Below are 22,434 nucleotides of genomic sequence, written 5' to 3'. Positions count from 1 at the left end.
TTGAGGACAGATCATGCAACTTTTATCTCAACTGCAGTCAAAAGTCATATTTTTTTAGGGGGAGGACTGCAGCACACAGCACTGGCATGGATGAGGCGCCTGCTCACATCGGGATCAAAGTTAAACACAACACAGCAGAAGGGCTTACCAAAAATAAAATCAATCTTGTGTTCAGTTTTACTTAATTAGTAGACAGCAGTCTTTGAAATAACTGTGTCAGTGCAAAAACCTTTACAGTTTAAAAAAGCCCTGAAAAGAAAGGATTTTGACAAATGCTGACAAGAAATTATAAATTTGAGAGGAGGAATAAAAGGTGGTCATAGTTTGATTGGCACGTCAGAGATGGTTGGTTGATTCCTTACATTCAAAAGTGGATTAACGTGTAACAAGGTTTGTTACTGCTGTGAATGCAGAATGCGTAGAATGGAGAAGCATCGGGTTAGTAGAAGGAGAATGAGAGTGTGGAATAAAATTTAAAGGCCTATTTGCATACATTGCAGACTGTCTAATGCTTAATTTTTTCATACCATGTTTTAGTTTTTATTCTAGGCTTCAATTTTTATTTCACTACTCTTGTTTTTCACCTTTTTAACTGCATTGGCTCTAAGGTCTTCTCCCCCCCCCCTTATTTTGGTGACTGTATGCCTTCAGCTTTTTTTTTTTTCAGGAAATAACTGAAAATATTTTAAACTTTTTTAATATTTAAGCAGTGGAAAGGACTATGAATTTTGTAAAATTCGGGGGGGGTGGGGACTGGTTTCATTGTGAAACATTGCTTATCTTATTGTCTCAGGCCTCGCTTGAACTCTTTCTGATATGTCTACGTAGACAGTCAAAGGAAGAGTCAGGGGGCTTTCTGTATTTTTTAATTATTTGATTTTTACGTAGAACGCTGTGCAGTGCAGCTCCACCGCTTCCACAGGACACCTGTCTGTGGTAACCTGCTGCGCCCTGGGATGGGTGGAAACAGTGAAAACCTCTGCTTGCCAAATGACTCTGCCTTCTTTTTTTTGCTTTTCTCTTTGCTGTAGAAGTTCATGCTAAATAGTAAATTTTCCGATTTTCAGACAGTTCTGAAAACAATGCTGTTTGGCCTCTGTGTACTAATAAATATCTTTTACGTCTTTAGTTTTTTCTGTGTTCACTTTTTCAGATCAACTGGCTATTCTGAGGTGATAGTTGTTGTTGGAGGCTGCGAACGAGTTGGAGGGTTTAATTTGCCGTACACCGAGTGCTACGATCCTGTAACAGGAGAGTGGAAGTCACTGGCTAAGCTTCCAGAGTTCACCAAGTCTGAGTATGCAGTGTGTGCTCTACGGAATGATATTCTTGTTTCAGGTGGATAATCCTAAAAAACTTAAGACTTCTTTGTTGATTTGGGTTGGGTTTGCGTTTTTTTGTTTGTTTTTTTTAAAAAAAGTAGTGTGATAGATCTTTGTACTGTGAGCTTCCAGAAGCTCAGCTGAACATCATTTTCTGATGTAAATGGTAAACCCAGCCCCAAAGCAATCTTACTGCAGACAGAAGTGCTTTCTGGGATTTTTGTTGGCTATTAATCAGCAGTTCTCTCCAGCTGGTTCCAGGATAACAGTTGTATTTAGACTAGCTTATGCTCGTTAAGTACGCAGCTTTAAAATAGAGTAGCAGCCTGTTTGCAGCAACAGTTGGAAAGATGACAAGCAAAAATCCCCAAGGAGTCTTTTCCCAGCAGCATTTTCTCTGCTGCGTGTGCTGGTTAAAAACGCCAGTTGCCTAGGAGCCCAGCGCGCCGGTGCGTTGCTGGTGAGTCGCTTCTGTCCTACGGCTGCCTAGAGCCCGAAAGAAAAACAGGTGAAGCTTCTCCCCATCGTGGGAATGGAAAATGGAAACAAAATCCTTTTAGTACCTGAGCTGGGGATCCGTTTGTACCAGCCTTTTACAGTGAAATGCGTGATAGCTATCGGTTTTTAAACACCTCTCATTCAATCTCTTAGCAAGGGTAAATTGTAGGGTGTGGCTGGTGGCTCAGACACCATGCATCATGTGTTAGTTTAACCAAAGAAACTCTCTCCTCAGATTTGCAGTACCTGTGTCAGTTGAACAAAGTGTAAAACAAAGATGTATGCACGGACCAAACAGGGCAACAGCTGGTGTTAGGGATGTGCCGTGAGGCACGGAAACGGTTAAGGTTGAGTGTCCTCCCCAGAGTGACACTAAGGGGAATCTGAAGAGCATAGGCAAAAGCCATTAAAATGCATTCCAGTCTGAAGCAGTGATCTGATACGATCTCAGCGTGTTACTGGGAAAGGCACAGTAAGTAAAATAATTTACTGTATGTTTTCATGTTTGAAGTCGTCCGAAATGGACTTTTTCAGTCTAATGTAAAAGTATAGACGTAACCTTTTTAGGTGAAATAAAGATATAAAGCTTTCATTGCCCACTGTAGAGGGGTATGTTAATAGCTAACATTTCTCATTCGATAATTAGTTTATTCAAATGGGCGTATTTTTGTTTTTAAAGGTGGAAGAATCAATAGCCGGGATGTTTGGATTTATAACTCTCAACTTAACATTTGGATCCGAGTTGCCTCCTTAAATAAAGGCAGATGGCGTCATAAGATGGCTGTTCTTCTGGGTAAAGTAAGAGAAGTATACTGATAATTTTTTTTTTAATAATGGGGATGTTTTCTGTATATAAGAAAACAGTGGGGAAAAATGTATCTACATATTTAGTATTACTTCATATTTCCTATCAAATAATTTTAAAAACACATATTTTCAAATAAAAGAATATTTTAAACAATTGGGCTCTTCATCAGTCAGATGCTATCGGTGGACATGAAAATCACGTTACCCCTCAGTCTGGGGGGGTTTTTTGCGTGTGGGTGTTCTTTTTGTCATTGAAGCCATTTTTTGGGAGGCAGAAAAGCAGCTGGATTTGCTTGAGCTTCAAAAGTGCTGTCAAAGGGTTAGCAGTTTGTGTAGTTATTAACAGAAACTGGTACTGCTCTGAATGTCAGCTCTGTGCTTCTTTTATTTAATGTTTTATGTTGAAATTAACCAAATACATGCTGTGGGGAAATGGGAAGGTTTGCTGTATTTTGAGGGAAAATATGCTGTAACGTAAAAACAGGATTTGGGATCAGCTGCCTGTGAGGATGCCATTAATGAAAGTTAGGGAAGCTCTGCATGTGGTGTCCCTTGGAGCAGGAAAGTTCTTGGAGATGAGACTTGCAGCTAGAGCAAACAGAGGGAAGAAGGTAGACACAAATAATAACGAGCTCTGCTTCTTAAATACGAGAGATGTGACAGGAAAGAAAAGTTTACAGACTGAGAGGAAGAAACATTTTTGTAAGCCAGTAGGAAAATAAAACGCAGAAAAGCAAAGGTAAATTCAGAGGGACTTGCTGAATGTAATCTGTGAACAGAGAAACACGGAGAGGTGCCTTTTTGAACAAATGCCACTCAAGTGGGAAGTTTCTATCTCAGTATTAATAATACTGTGCTTTGGATGTCTGTTTGCAGTGTCATTCCACACGTGACTGAATTGAACTCTCCAGAAAGTCCTTGCCTATTTATTTTTAGACCATGTTATTCTTCTCCTATGTATAAATTAAAAATTTGAGGAAAGTATCCCTTCACAAACCTAGCCAATTAGGATTCTTGCAGCTTTAATTTAATTTCATATTTAAATGTAATAACTACTCTAAAAATGCGATGATGATAGTTTTCACCACTTTGCATAGGTGTATGTTGTTGGAGGATACGACGGGCAAAACCGTCTCAGCAGTGTAGAGTGTTACGATTCGTTTTCCAATCGATGGACAGAGGTGGCTCCCCTTAAAGAAGCTGTGAGCTCCCCAGCAGTCGCCAGCTGTGTCGGCAAACTCTTTGTGATCGGGGGCGGTCCTGACGACAACACGTGCTCTGACAAGGTCAGCTAATTGTGTCTGATTGCACCTTCTCTCTGTGGCAGACAGTATTGCTGGTTTCAAAACAGGTCACGCAGAGATCTGTTTTAACTGAATGAAGTATGGAGTTACTGTAACACAAAAAATACAGAGTAAAAGACATAATCTCAGTAATACACTGTTACTATGGTCTTTCTCATGGATGCTGTCATTGGCTTCACAACTTCCATGAATTCTTAAACCCAAGTGTTAGGAAAACAACGTTGACTGTAGTGCATATACAGACATTATTGACACATGGACCTGTGTTTATACTGACTTCGTGTTCTCGGTGAGGTAGTGCCCGCCAGGTACTGCTTCTTTGGCTCTCCTTGTATCACCTGCCTGGGTGTGCCAGGTTATTATTTCCATTAGGCTTTTAATCTGAAAAGCATGTATTTGTTTTCAGGTTCAGTCTTACGATCCTGATACTAACTCGTGGTTGCTCCGTGCAACTATCCCTATCGCAAAAAGATGTATTACGGCTGTGTCTCTAAACAATCTGATCTATGTTGCCGGTGGGCTTACCAAAGCGATATACTGCTATGATCCGGTTGAGGACTACTGGATGCACATACAGAACACGTTCAGCAGACAGGTAATTAACACTAACAGGCCTGTAGACATCCGAAAGGTATTTTTTTACGCAAGTATCTTGGTGTGAAACGAGTATACGCTTGTTTAACCCTGTTAAAACTGCATCTCTGATTCCATTCTTGCTTTGCATCATTATAATTCCAAACCTCAGAGCAGTGGAAGTTTCTAAACCAGTAGCTCTTCAGCCGGTGTCACTGTTAGCCAGCCCAGCGTTTTCGTTTGAGAGCAGTTGCTGTTGGAGAACAGCGTAACAGATGATGTTTTAATTGTGTAGATATTGATCTCTGTCAAGTTCTGCTGCATGTTCGAATTTAGACTGAAGCTAGTAATTTTCTGATAATTGATTAAAACCTTTCAATGTAACAAAAAATACTGAAGGCTGTTTTTACAGTGTGGAAAAAGAAAGAAAAAAAAAAACCCAACAAACAGCGTGTAGCGCAAAGTATCTGACTTAAGCAGCAAGAGCTGGATCACTTCCACGTATGGAACGCTGAACAGCATTTAAAAATGTGTCCCCTCCGTAGTAAAGTGTGTGTGTATCAGTTTTCCCTATGTTTTTAAAACATCAATCACATAATCTGTGATATCTACCATTAACAGAAATTTGCTCTTCTTTTTCCTGGCCTTTCCTTTATTCCTCTGTTTTGATCTGTGTTCTCTATTTGACTTATTTTCTCCATGCCTGCTTTTAAGGAAGAAATAAAATCCTAGCTCTCTTTGAAGTAAGACCTAGCGTTGTCTTATGCGCACTTTTCTTAGTCAGGGCTTCTTTCCTCTCCCCTGTTCACATCCCTCTTCGTTATTTGTTACTCCTCTAAGGTGCTTCTCCTTTTCCCATTTTTTGCATTAATAGGACCTACTGTGGTCCCTCTTTTGAAACACCTTTGTTCTCTCCTTCGCTTATCTGAGATGTTTGAAAGGTAAGTAGAGTGTTGAGCTACATTCTGTCGTGTTCCTTGTCTGAGCTACGTGTGGTGAAGGCTTAGACCTGAAATAGTCTTTTCTGTGGGATTGTGCTGCTGCTTTTCCCCGTTGTTGTGCTTTCTGCCTTGGCCCTTTCAGGAGGGAGCAGGATCGGCCAGTCTGTTTACAGACGGTAGTCACAGTGCTGTCCGTCTGCCCTGGTGTAGACATGCAGGAATTGAAGTCGTGTCTTTTTAAATAATTGCCTAATCCTTTGTGTATTTTGAAACAGGAGAACTGTGGCATGTCTGTGTGCAACGGAAAAATCTATATCCTTGGTGGAAGAAGAGAAAATGGTGAAGCTACAGACACTGTTCTTTGTTATGACCCTGCAACGGGCATTATCACAGGAGTAGCAGCCATGCCCAGGCCAGTATCATACCACGGCTGTGTGACGATTCATAGATATAATGAAAAAGGCTTTAAACTGTAACTTTTTTTCTTGAGAAAAGAAGAAGATGGCATGAATGAATCCAGTGGTCTGCTGCAAGGCTGGCTTTTTAAAGATTCTTGAAGTGGGAAAATGCCCTTTCCCTACCTAAGTGTCCTATGAAAATTATATTCTGTGCCTTTAGAAAAAGGGTTGATTGAACTTACGAAACAAGTCTACAAATCTATCCAGTAACCAGAGTTCAGTTATATCTGCTACGGGCTCTGATACGAGAGCAGTAATAGTCTGTTGTACTAGTGCTCAGAAAGTTCGCCCTGTGTGTGGTCTGTCATTAGAATCTTGAAAGCTTTGTGGGGGAGGTGCCTTCCCAAGCATTTGTGCATGTGTCCTAAGAAGTGCTATCTGCTCCAGGTTCTGCTAATTGGAAAAATACATAGGCAAGTAAATGCCAAAGAATCATCCAGGATAATTACAATTAAAAAAAGGTTATATAATTATAATCCATATGCACAGCGTTCTTACAAGCAGATTACTTGGCTTAACCAAGCAGATTTTACATCAGATCATGCATGGTTTAGAATTTGAGAAAAAAACAAAACAAAACAAAACAAAAAACCCAAACAAAACAAGCTACGTAGGGAAAATATGAGAATCTTTGAGGAATGCTGTTCTCGGAAGGAGAAGCTGGTTGTTCAGTGAGCCACACAGCCGTCACTGCAGTGTGTTGCAGTACCTTCACACTGTGGGCCTTACTCGTAGTGTTGCTGACTGTTTGTCAGAAGTGTGAGGCTGTGTGACATGGAAAACCAGTGACCGGTGGGGTGTCGGCGTGCATCTGTGGAGCCAATTTTGAAGCCCAGTTCTTAATTTTTTGCATAGTATGGCTGAAGTCTGAAAGTTACTGGGTTCGCTCTTTGCTCAGTGTGACGTATCTCTAAACTATTCAAGGAATGAAGGAGGATGAAGTCTGGATTCTTCCGCTTTCCTGAATCCCGTTATAAATTACCTGATGGCAGAGGTAGGGACTTGGGTTGTGCCCTACAGCTTATAAATTGGTCTTTCGGGTACCTCGTCTACAGAGATGGCAGAGTACCCACCAAGAATTTCTTGGCCTTTCTTCAGACAATCACTTACTCTAGCACAGTTAAATTACTGTATAAGCTGCTTGGCCACAGATGAAGAAGTTCTGGAAGGGTCCCTCCTGTCACCAGAAAAATATCTGTGGACCTGTCCACGTAGCTATGTGAGGTAACTCTGACATAACGTGTTTTGGATAATTCTGAAGCCTAGGAAGCACCTATATTTTGACCTTTTTTTTGGTAAAGTTTTTTAAGTCCTTCCTAGATAGCTGTACTAGGTCTCTGTACTTCCAGTAGTTATATAGTTGAGACACAAGTTCATAAAAAATGAAATAGGACTCGAGAGTTGGCAAATGAATAGGATTGTCTGTGTACCAATTTCCTGTTAATCGCCAAAAACCTCAGGAACTGCCTTTCCAAGGAATTCTGAGGACAGCAGCCAGCAGGGAAGCTGGTCAGTGCCAGGGCAGAAAAAACCCGTAAGGCCCCTGCAGAGACAGCCCTGGCCTCAGGGTTCTGGTCTCCATGTTTGCTCAGGAGGGTGAAAACAAGCACCATCTCTGGAACGTCGTCTGTTCCACTGGACTGTCTTCATCTGTTTTCCCAGAGTACTTCTTCACGAGATGGAAATTCTGACCCTCCGTGAAGCGATGCCAAACTGGGAGTCATCGTTTTCAGTAGCATGTGGTTGTGACTCTTAAAGAGCACTGGGAGCTGCACTTTGTGATGCATTAACTTGCAACCTCAGGAAAGGACACAAATTTCAGTTTCTGGCTAAGTACCAAACACTGCTTTGTATATGCTAAGAACGCTGATAAAATACAAATCTCTGCATATCAACAGTGCAGTTGGGAAGTCAGTCCCCAAGCATGTACATTCATGTTGCCCTAAACAGAGTCCCTCGGTAATGTAAGACAAGTGAACCGCATAAATTAATCCTTTTCTAAGTTTCTTCTGTATCTGCTCACCAAGTGTTGCTCTGAGAAGGTAATTTCAGTACCTGTGAATAAGGTCCATTGATAGCAGTGGCAGTTGCCCAGTCGCTGATACTGTGTACTAACACTGTACATAACTTGTGCCATCATTGTGAATGAAAATGTAAAAAATGATAGGAGCACTTCATTAGAGATGCAATTTGAAAAATACTTGCCTTCCCTTTGATTTCCTTCTTGTTTGTATTAAGACTTGTAATATTGATTGTCATGCTAAACTGTTTTTAAACAAGCTTTATTCTGTAGGTGTAGAACAATGTCATTTATGTATAGGTATCTTTTAATCTGTGTTTATAATACTGCACTACTCTGTAAATAACAAGATACTGCTCTCTGTGGTTTTGAAGACTCCTTTTATAGTTTAGTTGTCTTTTCTGAAAAATTTATTTACTGTTACCTATTATTTTGAAAATGACAGTGTTTAACGAACCAGTAAATGCAGAAATGTAGATGTAGAAGAAAACACCTGCTTACAGTTCTTGAGAACCTGTATTCAATGCTGAGCTATTACATGTGTGGAACATTGCTAAAATGGCAGGTATTCATGCAATGATTTCCTTAAAACAAGCAGTGGATTTCTCCTTTTTTTTTTTTGCTTGTTGCATCTGTAAATAATTTGCACTTACGGCCTGCTCTGTTAGAAGAAGTATTTTTAGATGTTTTAGAAAAGAAGAATTCAACTTTGGTTTAATGCAAATGTACCATTTTTCTAGAAGGATGCATTAATTTGGCAGTTGCATTCCTGAGCCACCTGTTCTCCGATGCATTTCACTTAGGTATGGATGGATTCAAAGATTTAAACTCTCACTATTAAGCATATCTAGCTGCTTGCAGTTTATGGGCTTGAGCAGCAAGTTGGGGTGTTTTTTTTGTCTCAACTAGGAGAGAAAATTATTAAGGTCGTCTAGTATAATCAAAAGCTTTCCATCATAAATGGTGATAGGTGTGGCAGCTCCAAAGTAGAGGTACAAAGATGTAACTGGAGACTAACCATACATGGGAAGGGTGCTCAAGTATCTCCAAAGATTAAAAATAAATTCTAAGAGTTGTCTAATATTTCACTCCACTAAACAGATAATTACCTTTAAAGTATTTCACTCTTAAAAAGAAATGAGAGTAAATGTTTTCCTTCTCCATTTTGATGTCCCCTTCATCAGTTACATCCTTCTGTTCTTAGCAATATGATGTTCATTGAAAGGAAAGTTGATGCTCCCTTGCAGGCTGGCTTCAGGAAGGCTCTGAATCCGTAACTTCAGTACTGCCTTACAGTGCAGCCTGTAGCCTTCCGCTTTTCGCTGCACCAGGCATTGCCTCGCTTTACAGCCATCAAGCATGTGGCATTGCTTGGTAGTCTTTTAGCATTACCTGTAGGCTCGCTCCTTGGTAATGCTGAAGTAGGCACAGTGTGTGGAATCTCTTGTTTGTACCGTCAGAGGATTCATTCTGTCTACGTGCCTGGTGTGCATTTCGAGGATTAGGCACTGTGCTTTCCACTCTAGCACCAAGGGTCCAGAGTTGTACTGTTAGTTTTCCATAGTTCTCGTCAAAGATTGCTTTTGTTTCTATTCTCTGAAGCGCAGATATCTTTCATGCAGACTGTGTTGATATGGACCCTTAGGATAATTTACTCAAGCTTTTAAATGGGATTTTTAACACTGCACAGTTCTGAGGGGGGCTGATGGTGTAGGAAGAGGAAGTGCTCACCTTGGCAGAGGTTCACCGAGGAAGCTTTGTTCACTCGTGCTTGAGAGCAGGGACACTGCTGACTGCTCCAGCTTCTTCCTCAGAATGGTTGAGTTCACCACATTATCTTAGATTATGACTCCGTTTATCCTGCTTTGGTTTTATTTGAGCTACAAGTCCCTGTGACTTCAGGTTTCCCTCCTGCCCAAGGCACGGTGATGCTTTGGCGCTGGCGCTCTCGGTGGGTAGGCAGAGCTGTGAACTCGGTCCAGATCCAGAGAAACTGGTGGGGTGGGGTGAGAGATGGCAGGAGGAAACACAGTGAATTTGGGGTTGTGTGTTTGGCTGGGCTTGCTGAAACAAAAACATTCTGGATGCTCGTAGGACTGCTGCTCCAGATGCTGAAACTCAGGTGGTAAAAATATTTCACGTTTGTTAACTCGCTGAACTCTGTTGGAGTGATAAAGATGCTGTCTTTGAGTGGCAATGCCCAAGAAAGCCCAAAGGCTTGTTTTTTCCCAGTTGCCCAGCTGGGCGAGTGTATGTGGGTTTTTTCTACCACTGAAGGTGGCAAAAGCTGCTTCAAGAGCATTAAGAAACTCAAACAGCTTGATCACTGTGAGGCAAAATGGATGTTTGCAGCTGAATGTAGTCTTGTGCACACAAGAAAGTACAAATTAAATGGTTTGTTGTGCCTGGTTAAAAAATCTGAGCAATATATACTCAGAAAAGGAGTCCACCAGGTAAGATGAGATTTTTAAGCAGAAATTTGCTGTCTGGTTGGGGGCCAAGCAGTGATTATTTTTTTTTTTTTTAATATGTCTAGCACACAAGTTTCCTCAGTGTTGAATTATTTCAGGTGGCTTTAATAAAAATCCAGCTGGCTGTCAGGTTATCATGACTGTGCGAGTGCTGTGAGCGTTGCCACAGACCGGTGAGCGGCCTCCGACTGCCCCCACACCAGATGTGTGAATCGCCTGCTCTCTGCACGCTGGCCTTGCGTCGGCTGTCCTGCACAACTAATGTTACACACGCGTTCGAGTTACTCAAAGTGTGTATCCCTGAGAACTTTACTGCCTAAGACCTCTACAGGAACATTTCTTTTTTTCTACTGTAGTGCTCCTGTCCATGCTCACGTTTATGCATGCACGTGTGTGCGTGTGAATAATTTTGTGATTGTTTTCTGATAATGCTGATGTAAGTAATGCACATAAAAGCTCCTGTGTACAGCATGTTGATAATGCAGTTACGGCTAACTTTGTATTATTAGCTCCAAAGAAAATAATGTGTGTTAATTTTTAAAATACATGTGCCTTAAATTCATCTATATTTTTATCTATAGTGAAAAAGAGCTTGGATTACTTCTCCCAGTTTGTTATCTTTATTAGGATTGGTCTTACTCTCCAGACTGTTGATCTGCTTCTAAGAGAAATAGATCTTGCCATTCATTAACTAAACTAGTTAAACCTCTTATTCAGAATATGCCTAGCTTCCTTTATTACAGTGCTATGGCAGGTTTCATCTAGGGAAAGCGGTATTTGGGTTTTCCTATTTTTTGTTTCCAGCACTCCTCGCTGACAAAGGATTTGAGTTTAGTCTTTGACTTCCTGTCCTTATCCTGTGCAGTTTCTCGTTTTAGTCAGTAGCCTCTGCGGTATTTCTGAACGCTCTGACTTGGCAGTCAGAAACCTCTTGTTCAATATATGTAATATGAAGCAATAACATGGTGCAGCATGGCAATAAGCAAATCAAGAGACTTGAATGTAATGTACTGTTACTAATTTCGTCTGTGTAAGTGCTGGACCTAGGAGTCATTCTCCTTTTGGTGCACCTGTAGCAATGCTGAGTCGGATTAACAGGGGCTACCTGGCCACAGAGAGTTTACCTCCTGAACTGTTACTCATACGACATTTTATCGTCACCTGAAACCATGTTTTGATTTTCCTTTCTTGCTAAGGAAAACAGCAGTTCATGTTATTCCTTGCCAGTTCCTTTATTTACTGAAACATAAAAGGCATAGGTCCGTGAAGAGCTGACCTTGTCTTCAAGAACAACCTGGTGCAGCACAACAGACGTCTGAACAAAAAATGTGCAGACCACGTACTGTATGCCAGAGTCAATGTAACGTTATCTCGCATAGAACATTAAGGTCTTCAGATTGTGCTGACAGTAGGAAAGTGATTTTGTAATGTAGCGCAATTGCAATAACACCTGTTATATTTAAATATATTTCTTGCATAATTCTTTACAAGTTTTTTAAAGTTCAGTGTACCTAATAAACATTTGCCTTTTGAATAGCTCACTGTGTTTTATTGAAGGTCATGAGAAGTTCCAGGGTGGGGCTTGGTAGTGCGAGGAGGAAACTCCTTCCTGTTTTGTTCTGGGCCATTTAACGGGTTGGATTCAGCCCCTGCGCTGTCTCTGCGTCCATCCATCGAGCTGTTCCTCTGTCTCCCAGTCTAGGTGCCTTCCCTGCTCATCCTTCTGCCCTTGCCATGGGACTTGCTTTTGACATCAATAAAGGCAAGCTGGAGGCTGTGCAGAAGTGTGAAATTCAAGAAAACTGAGAAAATAATAAACCAGGGGGGTGGGATGTAGAATACTGGTCAGTCCTGGGTATTATGATGGGAAAAGGATGTGAGCGGCCTTGGAAGGCAAAACCAGCATGGGAAATCATGAAAAGGTAACACAGTGCTCGGAAGGTGACTGGCAGCAATGCAGGTTGGAAAGAATGATACAGAAGGTTTATTCTCCTGAACGTAGCTGCTTGGCCATCCTGAGGTGCCACTTGCAGGTGGCAGGGGGAGGGCTCAGACGGTGATGGGGTGGTAGTGCTGCAGTCAAACTGATAGGAAGAAAGTATCTGGTTTAATAGCTCATTTTTTATGGATTATATCCATCCTCCATGTATTTTCTAGTGGAATACTAGCTGTACTCCTGGCTTCCTCTTCCTCACAAGATGCACTGTGGATCTCAGACTCAGAACTTGCCCTTCACTTAATCCTAGTCTTGCCTTCTTCCCAAAAAACATTTAAACATTGTGGCAATCAAATACCGCTTCTGTTGCTTTGCCCTGTAGTCTCTGAGATCTGATCTGTATCACAAGTCCATTCTGCGTGTGAGGTATTTGGACGTGGGGTGCTCTGCATATACAAAAATAAAGCCCAAGGCGCTGAGGCCCTGATACTCAACACACTCTGTGTCTCTCTGACTCAGAGAAATGAGCATAAGGAAAGAGCAGCTCCGTGTAGAAATACTGCCAGACATTCCACATTTTAAGACAACTTCCTTCAATGGACACTCAGAAGTCTAGAAGCCCATCTTAAGATATTTTAAGTCTTAAAAATAGTCAACTGGCAGCAATATTTTAACAACAGCCTCTTCCTCTTTCCATTAAGCAGGAAAAAGGGAAGAAGTGAACTGCATTATATACGTACTTTTCCTGATGAGCATGATACAAATTCGAGTATAAGAGTCATCTCAGTTGATTTGCCATAGTTTGTGTTTGTGGCTTGGTAAGAAGTCAGAAAGCCATTGTAGCAGTCGTCCTGAAATCAGAAAAAAGAGCAGTTTAAGGGCTAAGCCTTGACCATTCAGCATACGCTTGCCAATTAGTGCCCTCGTAAATCAGTTTGCAAATACATGCGTGAGCAGGACATTAATTTATGCCAGTTAGCAGCTCACTGCACGAACCTGTGGGACTGCCACAGACCAAAGCACTAATTGCCATTAGCCACACCCAGCACAGGTATTACAGTCTGGCCAAAACCAAACAAACTGTGGCAGTAACTATGCTAATTTGGACAATTTTAGCTCTGTTTTAATACGGTGAGTAACAACCATGGTGTAAGATTTTTTTTGAAGCCTATCTTTTGTGAGATCAGTGCAAAAACTGCCTTCGGTGGCCCTGGTGAGCACAACGCTAAAGGGCAGGCTGGGGCCGGTGTCCCCATCGTGAGGGGACACGGTGCTCGCTTCTCAGTCTGGCCGGGCCGCATTCCCTGGGGTTGGGGGTTTTTGGCTAATCACCATCCTTTCACTGAGTATCTTATGTATTAAAATAACTTACTCAAATTTCATTACTTTTTAAAATAAGGTTGTTTCAGAAAGTAAATCGGGATTAGGCCAATGCGTGAATATACCTGTCCCAGCGTCGCCAACCCCGGTGTCGCCAAGCCCGGTGTTCTTCTGGTGTCGAGGGTAAACCACCGCCCGCCAACCGCCCGCCACCTCCGCGCCCGGCGCTGGGGAGAAGCGCGGTGGGGTCCCCACTGCAGCGGGGACCCCGGCCCGGCCCCGTCCCCTGAAGGGCTGCCCCGCTCCCTCCTTCCCCCCCTCACCGCAGCGGGGACCCCGGCCCTGCCGCCATCCCCTGAGGGGCCGCCCCGCTCCCTCCTTCCCCCCCTCACCGCAGCGGGGACCCCGGCCCTGCCGACATCCCCTGAGGGGCTGCCCCGCTCCCTCCTTCCCCCCTTCACCGCAGCGGGGACCCCGGCCCGGCCCCGGCCCTTGAGGGGCCGCCCCGCCCCCTCCTCTCCTCGCCTCCCCTCAGGGGCCCGGCCCGCCGCTGCCGCGCGCTCCCGCCTCAGCGCCCGTCCCCCGCGCGCGGCAGCAGGTGCGGCCCCGCCCCCCGCCCCGCCCCCTCGCCGCCGTCCGCCTGCGCGGGCCCCGCCCCGGCGGCTGACGGGCAGGCGGGCGGGCGCGCGGCCCTGCGCGGATGGCGGCGGCGGGACGGGGCGGCGGGGTCCGGCGCTGAGCGCCCCGGGGCGGCGGGCGGGGGCGGCCGGTGCGGGCGGCGCGCGGGTGAGCGGAGGCGGGGGCGGCGGCGGGGGAGGAGCGCGCGGCGCGGCGGCGGCTTTGTGTGCGCGGTGCGGGGGGGAGGGGAGGGGAGGGGAGGGGAGGGGAGGGGAGGGAGCGGCGCCGGGCGCGCACGTGGGCCCGGCCGCGCGGGCACCGCCCGGGGCCTCCCGCCTCGGCGGGGCCGCGGCTCGCGCTCGCTCGAGGCCGCCGCTGCCCTGTGAGGGCGCGTGGCCGCGCTGAGGGGAGGCCAGGCCGCGGCGCAGGCCTCACCCCGGCGAGCAGAGCTGTGCCGCCGTCGGCCGGCCTGTCGCGACAGCGCCTGTCCCGAGGCCTGCCCCGGGGCTGGGGGTAGCCGCGGGCGGCGTTAACGCTGTTTCCCTTCCCTCTCGGCGGAGCAGCGGGGAGAAGATGTCCGGGGTGAAGAGGGTGATCGCCGAGAAGGACCCCGACTACGAGGAGATCGCCGTCGCGCACCCCAGCAAGCGCTGCCGGGCGGCCGAGCAGTCGGGTAGGAGCTCGCTGCTGCGACGGGAGCCGCTCTGAGGGGAACCGGGAGCGCCGTGCTGACCGGAGAGGGCCGGGGGGTCGCAGGGCGGACACTGGGCCGAGGAGCTGGTGGTACCTCCGTGTCGCCAAGCGGAGACGCGATGGCGTCGCGCTGAGGCGTTCCCGCCTGCTCGACGGAGGGTTTGCCCACGCGTCTTTGAGCCGCGCACCGACCCGTTGCGTAGTTGGAGTCTGCTTCTAGAGGTTTGGGTTTTGGGGGGGTCCGGGTCGCGGGACAGCACGGGGAGGGGGGCGGCAGGCCGTGACCCTGCGGCGGGTCGGCTGGCTCTGGGAAGGCGGCGATGGCCGCTCGCAGGAGCGGGCAGGTGATGTGGAGCAGCGCAGAAGGGGTAAGTCAGGGAGAAGGAACCTGGTTTGGAAGGTGCAGAGGAGGAGGAGCAGCGCCTCAGCAGAAGGAAAGGTGTGTAGGGAAGCGTGGTGGAGGGAGCAGCTGGGTGAGTAGGTTTGCGTTTGGCACGCTTGGCCGTGCTCACTCTGGGAGCCAGCCCGTTGGCGGGGTGCCGGGGACAGGTTGCCGGTGTCTCTGGGCAAAGGAGAGCGGAGCGTCGTGCCCCTGGGACAGGGAGTAGGCCGGTGGTTTTTGGCGTAGGGCAGCTAGCGAGAGGATGGTGGTGAGAGGAGCTGACAAGCGGGGAGGTGAGAAAAGTGGAGCTGGCCGTGGGTTCTGAAGAAGATCCAGGAGCAGAGCAGGCTGCTGGAGGTGCTGGTTGGAGAGGGACGGATGATGGCTTCGTGGGTGATGTTTTGGAGGCCAGCACGCAGCTGGACAGGTCCGAGGAGGCCGAATGCTGGGCTCGGCGTGCGGCTGGGCAGGTCCTGCCTGCCTGGTCGGTCAGGGGCTCCGACAGCGGAGCGGTGCTGGACCTGGCCCGGGCAGGAGAGCCTCACTGCTCCCAGCTGCCTGCCCTGCCAGCCAGGAGTCACCGCCCTCTGGGGTGGAGCGTCCCGGGGACTGCGGACAGGTTTTTAATCCGCTTCAGAAGGTCTTAGTAATTAGCATGCAAAGTCGCAGGACCTTGGAAATCTCTCCTTGCCAAATGAGCTTTCTGTTCAGACGACTCCTCCGAGCTGGCTTCTTTCTTCCTCTCGTGGAAGATCTCCAATTTTCAGAAGAATTCCTTAAGTATACAAATTTCATGAGCACGGTCTTAATTAGGGACTGTGGTTGACACTAACTGGGGAAAATATGAAAATAAAGTATTCTTAAAAGCCTCTGTAATATAACCACAAATCCTGAAGTGCTTTAATTGTCGTGATGCTGGTGTCGCATGGCCTCAGTCTTGGGAAGACGTGCAGTTGTCCCTGTCTGAACTGTACGTCTCCTACCTGAATCTGTTGAGGTTTGTTTTAAGTGCAGTCTTACATGTGACTTTCCCAAGCGTGATGCTCATGGTTTGAGAAAAATGACATCCCTCCGTTTTTATATTTTTGCATTACTCGTACAGATTCAGCCATAACTCTGTTTTAATGTAGGCTTGAACTGTTTCTGGTCCTAAAATATATATATATATGGATATCTGGAAATAAGTAAACACATTTAGGATATACCTGTGACAGGTGGAACCATCAGTTGCCTTACTCCTGTTGCCAGCACCTGATCACACAGTAAAATAATGTGTGCTAACTGGAACATGCCAGCAAAGTTTTGACTGGCTTTGGATTTCTTTACTCTTTCTATTGGGATATTGGAAACCTCTTCAAACAGGTGCACGCCCTTTAGTCAAACAAATGCTTCCTGTGGAGCTCAGAACAAAGTCTCGGTGCCGCAGCCTCCTATTCCATGTTAGAAACAATGGTGTAAGGGTTTTTTCAGAGGAACCCAGGCGGTTTCTCTGATCTGCTTTGTAACAGGGTCGCTGTTGCTGACTCAGGCTGGAGGACCTTTTCCAGGCTTTTTTCTAGAAATACAGATCCTGCTTTTCCAAGTCCTTGCTTGAAGATTGGTAAAAACATATGTTGTTTGAACCCCCTGATATAATGGAGATGGCTTGAAGGAAGGGCAATATTTAAGCGTACAGTAGATGTAGAGCAAAAGGAATTGTTCCTCTTATGTTTATGCATATTGTAGAAAAACACAGTAAGATGCCAATTTAGTTCTTGGCTGCTAATTTGCGGTAAGGTATTTGCACAGTTTGAAATACTAAACTACACGCGTTCCACCAACGTCAGTAAACTCCTGCTGAAAGGCTAAAATTTTTTGACTGCTGTGCTGGCAGAGGATTTTGTAAGAGGTAGACTGGCTTTTGATAATGTAGTTTCCTTTGTGGCTAATGAAAGGCTCATAGGCACTCCAGAGCAGGCCACGCTTCGTGCCAGTGCTGAACATGGGAAGTATTAGTTTGCCTTAATATTGCTGCATGATGTGGTGTGAATTTCCTGGATGTGAATCGGGCCAAAGAGAGCAGAAAAATGTACATAGTGTTCCAGCGTACTCCTGCCCAGTCGCAGCGGTAACTGCACTTGGCCGTAGCGCGTTTGAGTTTTCCTTTTACTGTTTACAGCTTTACTGAGACAGAAGTAAGCAAACTGGTCCGGTTTCTTCCCATCTTCTGTTATTTCTCATCTCAGACCTAAAAAGGAAAAACTAGCCCTTCACTTAAAGCAGCTTTTAAAGATACATGTGGTTTTTGTTAAGACAGATTACTTTCTTTTGCAGAAAATATGATTCTTCCCATTTTTTTGTGTGTGCTGAACTTACTGTCCCTTCATTTCTCACTCCACAATGTTTTCTGATCTTTATTTTTTCAAACGGAGCCTCAAAAAATAGAAACGTAAATACCTCTTTCTTTATTTTCCATGTGTGGCCTTGTACAGCTCGAGATGTTGCAGTGCAGAAGATTGAGACAATTATAAAAGAACAGTTTGCAGTCGAAATGAAGAGTAAAGAACATGAAATTGAAGTTATAGACCAGGTATAAAGGTTTTATTCTTGAAAACACATATGACCCTCGTATATCGGGGTTTTGGGGGATTGCTGCAGTGGTTGTCCACTACCATACGTTGCCTCTTCTTTTCGCAGCGCCTGATTGAAGCAAGAAGGATGATGGACAAGCTGCGCGCCTGTATTGTGGCTAACTATTACGCGTCTGCTGGTCTCCTTAAAGCCGGAGAGGTAAAAATTACTTTGGGAACAGTAAGACTTTAGGGAGCGTTTGCAAGGGAGGATGTGTAGTCCGGTGGCTGTCTGGCTGGTGTTTGGGTTTGAGCTTCCTGAAATGGTGGAACACGGTCTGGAAATGGGGTGGCAGTGGGAGAGGAGACCTGCGCATCACCGGCTGGGCCTCGAGTCCTCAGCAGCTGAGAAGTCGCTCAGCAGCACGTGGTTCTGGTTTCTGAAGTACTCTGTTTTTTGGGGTTTTTTTAAATCATTTCTTGCATGAGAGCGTCTTGCTTCTCACACACTGCGCAGTTTGTCCTTGCAGAGCCCTGAGAGATGGGGGACATGTTTTCCTGTCTCACAGGAGGAGAGTGGAAGCAGGTGGGTTTTGAAACTTCTCAGGAGAAAAAGGTCTTCTTGGGCAGTGCCGTGAAACCATCCTCTGCATCAAAGCAGTATCACATAGAGATTAAAAACACACAGGGAGATGAAGAAAATCAAACCCTGCTACTTAAACCTCAGTTCTGAGCACTCTGTCTGTAACGGGCTGGTGATCGCGGGTCGTTTGTGACTCGCGCAGGCCCCGGATGGCCATACAGTTCACTACCAGTTTAGGTATTTTAGTTATCATCTGTTCAGTTTGGGGAGTTCATCTAATTTCCAGTAAAGAGCTGGTTTTTGAACACTGTAGGTGGGTGCTGCAATCCTGGGCTTTGCTCCGATACCATGAGAATTTCTCCTCCAAGCAATGGCTCACGCTGCTACTGCCATTTTCCTGCTGTGATTTCCAGACTTGGAGGGGGGTAAAACCGAAAAGGTCCAGCTTGTTTTTCCCTCCCTGAATTTGAGTTGAGCAACTGGCGTTGAGAAAGATCATGGCAGTGTTGAGAGGCTTGGAGATCCTTCTACCCCCTCGATTTCTGTGTAGGTGGCTGAAGAATGTGAGCTGGGTTCTGATCTTTGAAAGCGCTTTTATCCGATGTCGTCACGTGTCAGCAAGAGCCCGCGCTGTCCCCCGTTCCTTACTTGTTCTGCCACGCAGGGTGTTTTCTCCCTGCTGATTTTCACACTTGGCAGAAATAATAACTTTTGTCATTGTTTTGAAGTGTTCACAAAACTTACTTGTGCGTCCTGGCTTGTGTTTTGTTTTCCTGTCATTTATAAGAGTTATGGCTAGTGTAGCTGTATCTTGGATGACAATTTGAATTTTTTTTCCAAAAATTATATTTAGCCCGCGTGCAGGCTAAATTAGTTCTCTTCTTATTTTGAAATGGGTACTGGTTTCAGTTTTCTTGGTTGTCTGCTTTTAGTGTGGGGTTAGTGTGTGAGTTGGTTGGCAGTGAATGGTTATTTTGTTTCTGCTCCTGGTAGAATGGGAATCTTTGTAGTTCAAGTCCATTCCTAACCTGTTGTCATAAACAGTTTTTCAACCTACTGCTGCTGGAGTTTTGAGGCTTAGGATTCTGTATGATTACAGTTTATTACGTTTTCCCACAAATTAGTGGAAAAGGTGTTTGTCAGTTTACTTGACTAGACGTAAAACAAAACAAAACGGTTCTTGATGGTGATTTGGTTTGTTTTCCGTGGTCCTTTTGGTCACGTTGTGTGTGTCCCCCGCCGCTGGATAGATGTAGCTAGTGCTGTCGAGCGGGCAGCTGAGAGTTGGTGATTGCTTTGCTGGCATACCTAACAGACTGTTGGAAAGCAGGCTCTCAGCTGAACCTCTGCAGTCCCAGGTGCGTCGGTGTTTGACTCCCCTCCTGGTAGCCCCTCTCGAGGGCAGTTCTGCTGCTCCGTAGCGGTGTGGGTGTCTATCCCCATGCTGTCCCCTCCGTCACCTTGGCAGAATTCTGGATTGGGGAGTTTAACGTGGATTAAAAATAACCCTGCAAAGGTAAAAAACCCCTCTGAACAAAACAAACAACAAAAAGCCAAACAAACAAATCCCAAATCAGTTTCTTGATGTGTTTTTCTTTGTCACCTACTCCTTCCCCATGAATAATTGTGCCAGCCTGGCTGATCCGGGTGGTTCGGGCAGGGAAGAAGAAAGCCTCTTTCAGCTGGTACTGCCTGCAAGAGCTGCCTGTGCGACTCCAGTGTGAATCTGTGGCTTCGGGAGCTGGAGTGAGCTTGTCTGTTGGGGCTCTGCTGCTGGCAGAGGGGTGTTTCTGCGCCGTCAGTGGATTCATCATCAAACCAAGGCGACAGGGAGGACTCATGGCTGAGAGAAGAGGCCAAGGGACGCTTGCTTTGAGCGATGGGTGTTTTTCTGGCTACTTCTGAGGTCAAAAGCAAACGCAGGAAAAAAATACATTGGGGCTTTGTCACAGTAATGAAAAAAAATAACCAAAAGAGATTTAAACACGCACACATACACACCCCTTCCTCCCTCTTGCAGGTTTAGGAGAGTCTAAGGTTAGCACTAAGATGTGCGTTTTGAGGAAAGTTTGCGAGACTGCCTAAGCCCGTTATTCTGTGTGCTCCATTAAGCTCTGGGAGCAGACAGGGTGCTAATACGTGTAGCTTGCCTCATAGGCGTAGGCAACACTGCCAGTCAGCATCGAAACTGAAGAGCCTGATGCATTTACGTACCCCGCTTGCCTGCAGGAATCGGGCAGCTGGGGCCTTTTGTGTGGTGTAAGACCGTAGGTGTCTGCGCAGGAAAGGAAGCCGGTATTTTCAAAGGGGCAGTAGGCTGCAGTCCTCCTTTCCAAAACCAGGTGGATTTCTGAGATCAAAAGGCCTGAAGGAGCAGATTCAGTTTGGGGTCCAGTTTCTGTAGAACCGATGTAAGCTTTTATCTTTGGCGGCATATGTTTTTCCTGCAAGGCAGCTGATCAAATATTTACTCTTTCTTCATATGTTGACGCTTTGCTCTGCTTCTGGCGCAGCTTCGGTTTTTATCTGGGCTGCAGGGAAATAGTGACAAATCTGCCTGACCAATTTGTTGCAGGGGACCAGGTCATGTGATGCAACAATTCTTAATCACCCTTCAATCAAGAAATTCTTGGAATCGCCCTCCAGATCATCGTCTCCAGCTAACCAGGGCTCAGACACTCCATCTGCCAACCACTCCGAGAGCGACTCGCTCTCGCAGCACAATGACTTTCTCCTGGACAAAGACAACAGCAACTTGGACGCAGACGAGCGGCTGACAAACAGCCTGGACCAGAGACAGAGCAGAAATACTGGCCGGGTAAAGTAAAACCTGAGTGGTGGTCAAGTTGTTGGAGGTGTGTGCTCTGTCTGGACTCGGTGCTGGCACCAGGAGCCCTTCATGCTTTCACCCACCTTGCTGAAGATCTGTTTCTTACTCTCTCAAACTGCTTGCTCCCACTGTCTCAGCCTGGCTTTGCTGTAAGGCCAGCTGAAGCATATGTAGCTTGGGTAGCTCCTCTTAACTCAGTCTCCCCCAACAGAGAGGTCAGCCAGGCAGCGGTGATGGCGTTCGTGTTAGCCCGGCCATCTGCCGCTGCCTTGGCTGGTGGCCTCTGGGGAAGGAGGTGTTCCACAGCCTGAGCAGAGGGCTTTGCTCTGCGGGTGGAAGTTGGGTCAGGAAGGGTAGAGCCTGGAGAGAAAGGCAGGACGTGTCATTCCCAGCGGTGTTTTGAAGAAGCTGTGCTGCTTCCTGGCCGTGGGTGCCCACGGGGACTGCATTGCTTAGAGCGGTTGAACAACTAGGGTTTGGGGTTTGGCCTCCACAGCAGCCTGGGGAGAAAACACAGCGACACCGGGGGGTTGGCTCACCCTGGGAGTGCGAGCTGGTGGAGCCTGGGTGCATCGCTTGTTTTTCTCTTGGTGCTGCTTGCTGTTGAGCTAATATCACTGCTTGCTTAACTGAACCAGGCTGACCCTGGATAAAATACCTTCTTTTGTTGTCCCCCCGTACTTTTTTCTGGGTTATTTTTGACCTGGATCCATTCCCTTTATGGCTTGCTGTGCAGCTACAGAGATGCGTTACCTGTGGGCTGCAGTTAGCTCCACCGGGGAGGCTCTGTCGCTGGCTGCGGGTGAAATGTGCCTTTTGTAGGCGAGATGAAGCTCTTCAGTTCCCTTTGAGTTCCTTTAAGCTGTCGGGTGTGCCAGAGAAGTACAGCCTCTAACCCAAGCCAGGGATGGGTATATCTCGTTGCGTGTGGCTGCGTTCTGCAACTGAACAAGATGCAATAATACGTGGCAGAAAGAGCAATGATTCTGCCTCTGTTGAGCAGCGTCACACCCTTGCTAACAGGGCTGCAGTTTGCTGAAACCCTGCCTAGGGTCAGTAGCAGAAGGCAGGTTTACAATATAGAGTGTGGACCCACCTATGTCGTAAACCAGCAGACCGATACACCTTG

General features: G+C 46.2%; 2 protein-coding genes and 1 long non-coding RNA gene across 16 annotated transcripts in view; 2 read left to right on the top strand and 1 right to left on the bottom strand.

The window, feature by feature from the left end:
- KLHL24 (kelch like family member 24) overlaps nucleotides 1–11,930 on the top strand; it is a 29,593-nt gene extending 17,663 nt beyond the window's left edge. For all 7 annotated transcript variants that reach the window (XM_075417571.1, XM_075417573.1, XM_075417570.1 and 4 more), the window contains exons 3-7: nucleotides 1,154–1,338; nucleotides 2,500–2,618; nucleotides 3,725–3,913; nucleotides 4,338–4,526; nucleotides 5,721–11,930. In XM_075417571.1, coding sequence (XP_075273686.1) covers nucleotides 1,154–1,338; nucleotides 2,500–2,618; nucleotides 3,725–3,913; nucleotides 4,338–4,526; nucleotides 5,721–5,921 — 883 coding nt within the window. In that variant the 3' untranslated portion in view covers nucleotides 5,922–11,930. The remainder of the gene's footprint in view (nucleotides 1–1,153; nucleotides 1,339–2,499; nucleotides 2,619–3,724; nucleotides 3,914–4,337; nucleotides 4,527–5,720) is intronic.
- On the bottom strand, nucleotides 11,904–13,923 carry LOC142361080 (uncharacterized). Of its 2 annotated transcripts, none has more exons than XR_012763610.1 (3): nucleotides 13,776–13,923; nucleotides 13,071–13,181; nucleotides 11,904–12,478 (listed from the first exon to the last, which is right to left on the bottom strand). It is a non-coding gene; the product is annotated as an uncharacterized LOC142361080 (long non-coding RNA). The 2 variants fall into 2 exon arrangements; XR_012763611.1 differs by having other exon boundaries at nucleotides 11,904–12,196.
- Nucleotides 13,924–14,402: 479 nt separating this feature from the next.
- Nucleotides 14,403–22,434, top strand: part of YEATS2 (YEATS domain containing 2) — a 48,994-nt gene continuing 40,962 nt past the window's right edge. For 2 of the 7 annotated variants that reach the window (XM_075417566.1, XM_075417565.1), the window contains exons 1-4: nucleotides 14,704–14,941; nucleotides 17,815–17,912; nucleotides 18,020–18,112; nucleotides 21,051–21,293. In XM_075417566.1, coding sequence (XP_075273681.1) covers nucleotides 14,842–14,941; nucleotides 17,815–17,912; nucleotides 18,020–18,112; nucleotides 21,051–21,293 — 534 coding nt within the window. In that variant the 5' untranslated portion in view covers nucleotides 14,704–14,841. Of the gene's footprint in view, nucleotides 14,437–14,703; nucleotides 14,942–17,814; nucleotides 17,913–18,019; nucleotides 18,113–21,050; nucleotides 21,294–22,434 lie in introns of those variants that run through there. The other 5 variants (XM_075417561.1, XM_075417560.1, XM_075417559.1 and 2 more) reach the window with 4 other exon arrangements.

The sequence above is a fragment of the Opisthocomus hoazin genome, chromosome 4, assembly GCF_030867145.1.
Source record: "Opisthocomus hoazin isolate bOpiHoa1 chromosome 4, bOpiHoa1.hap1, whole genome shotgun sequence".
In the NCBI taxonomy this organism is placed as follows: Eukaryota; Metazoa; Chordata; class Aves; order Opisthocomiformes; family Opisthocomidae; genus Opisthocomus; species Opisthocomus hoazin.
Note: the sequence above shows the minus strand (reverse complement) of the source record. Positions and strands in the feature narration are given on the sequence as shown.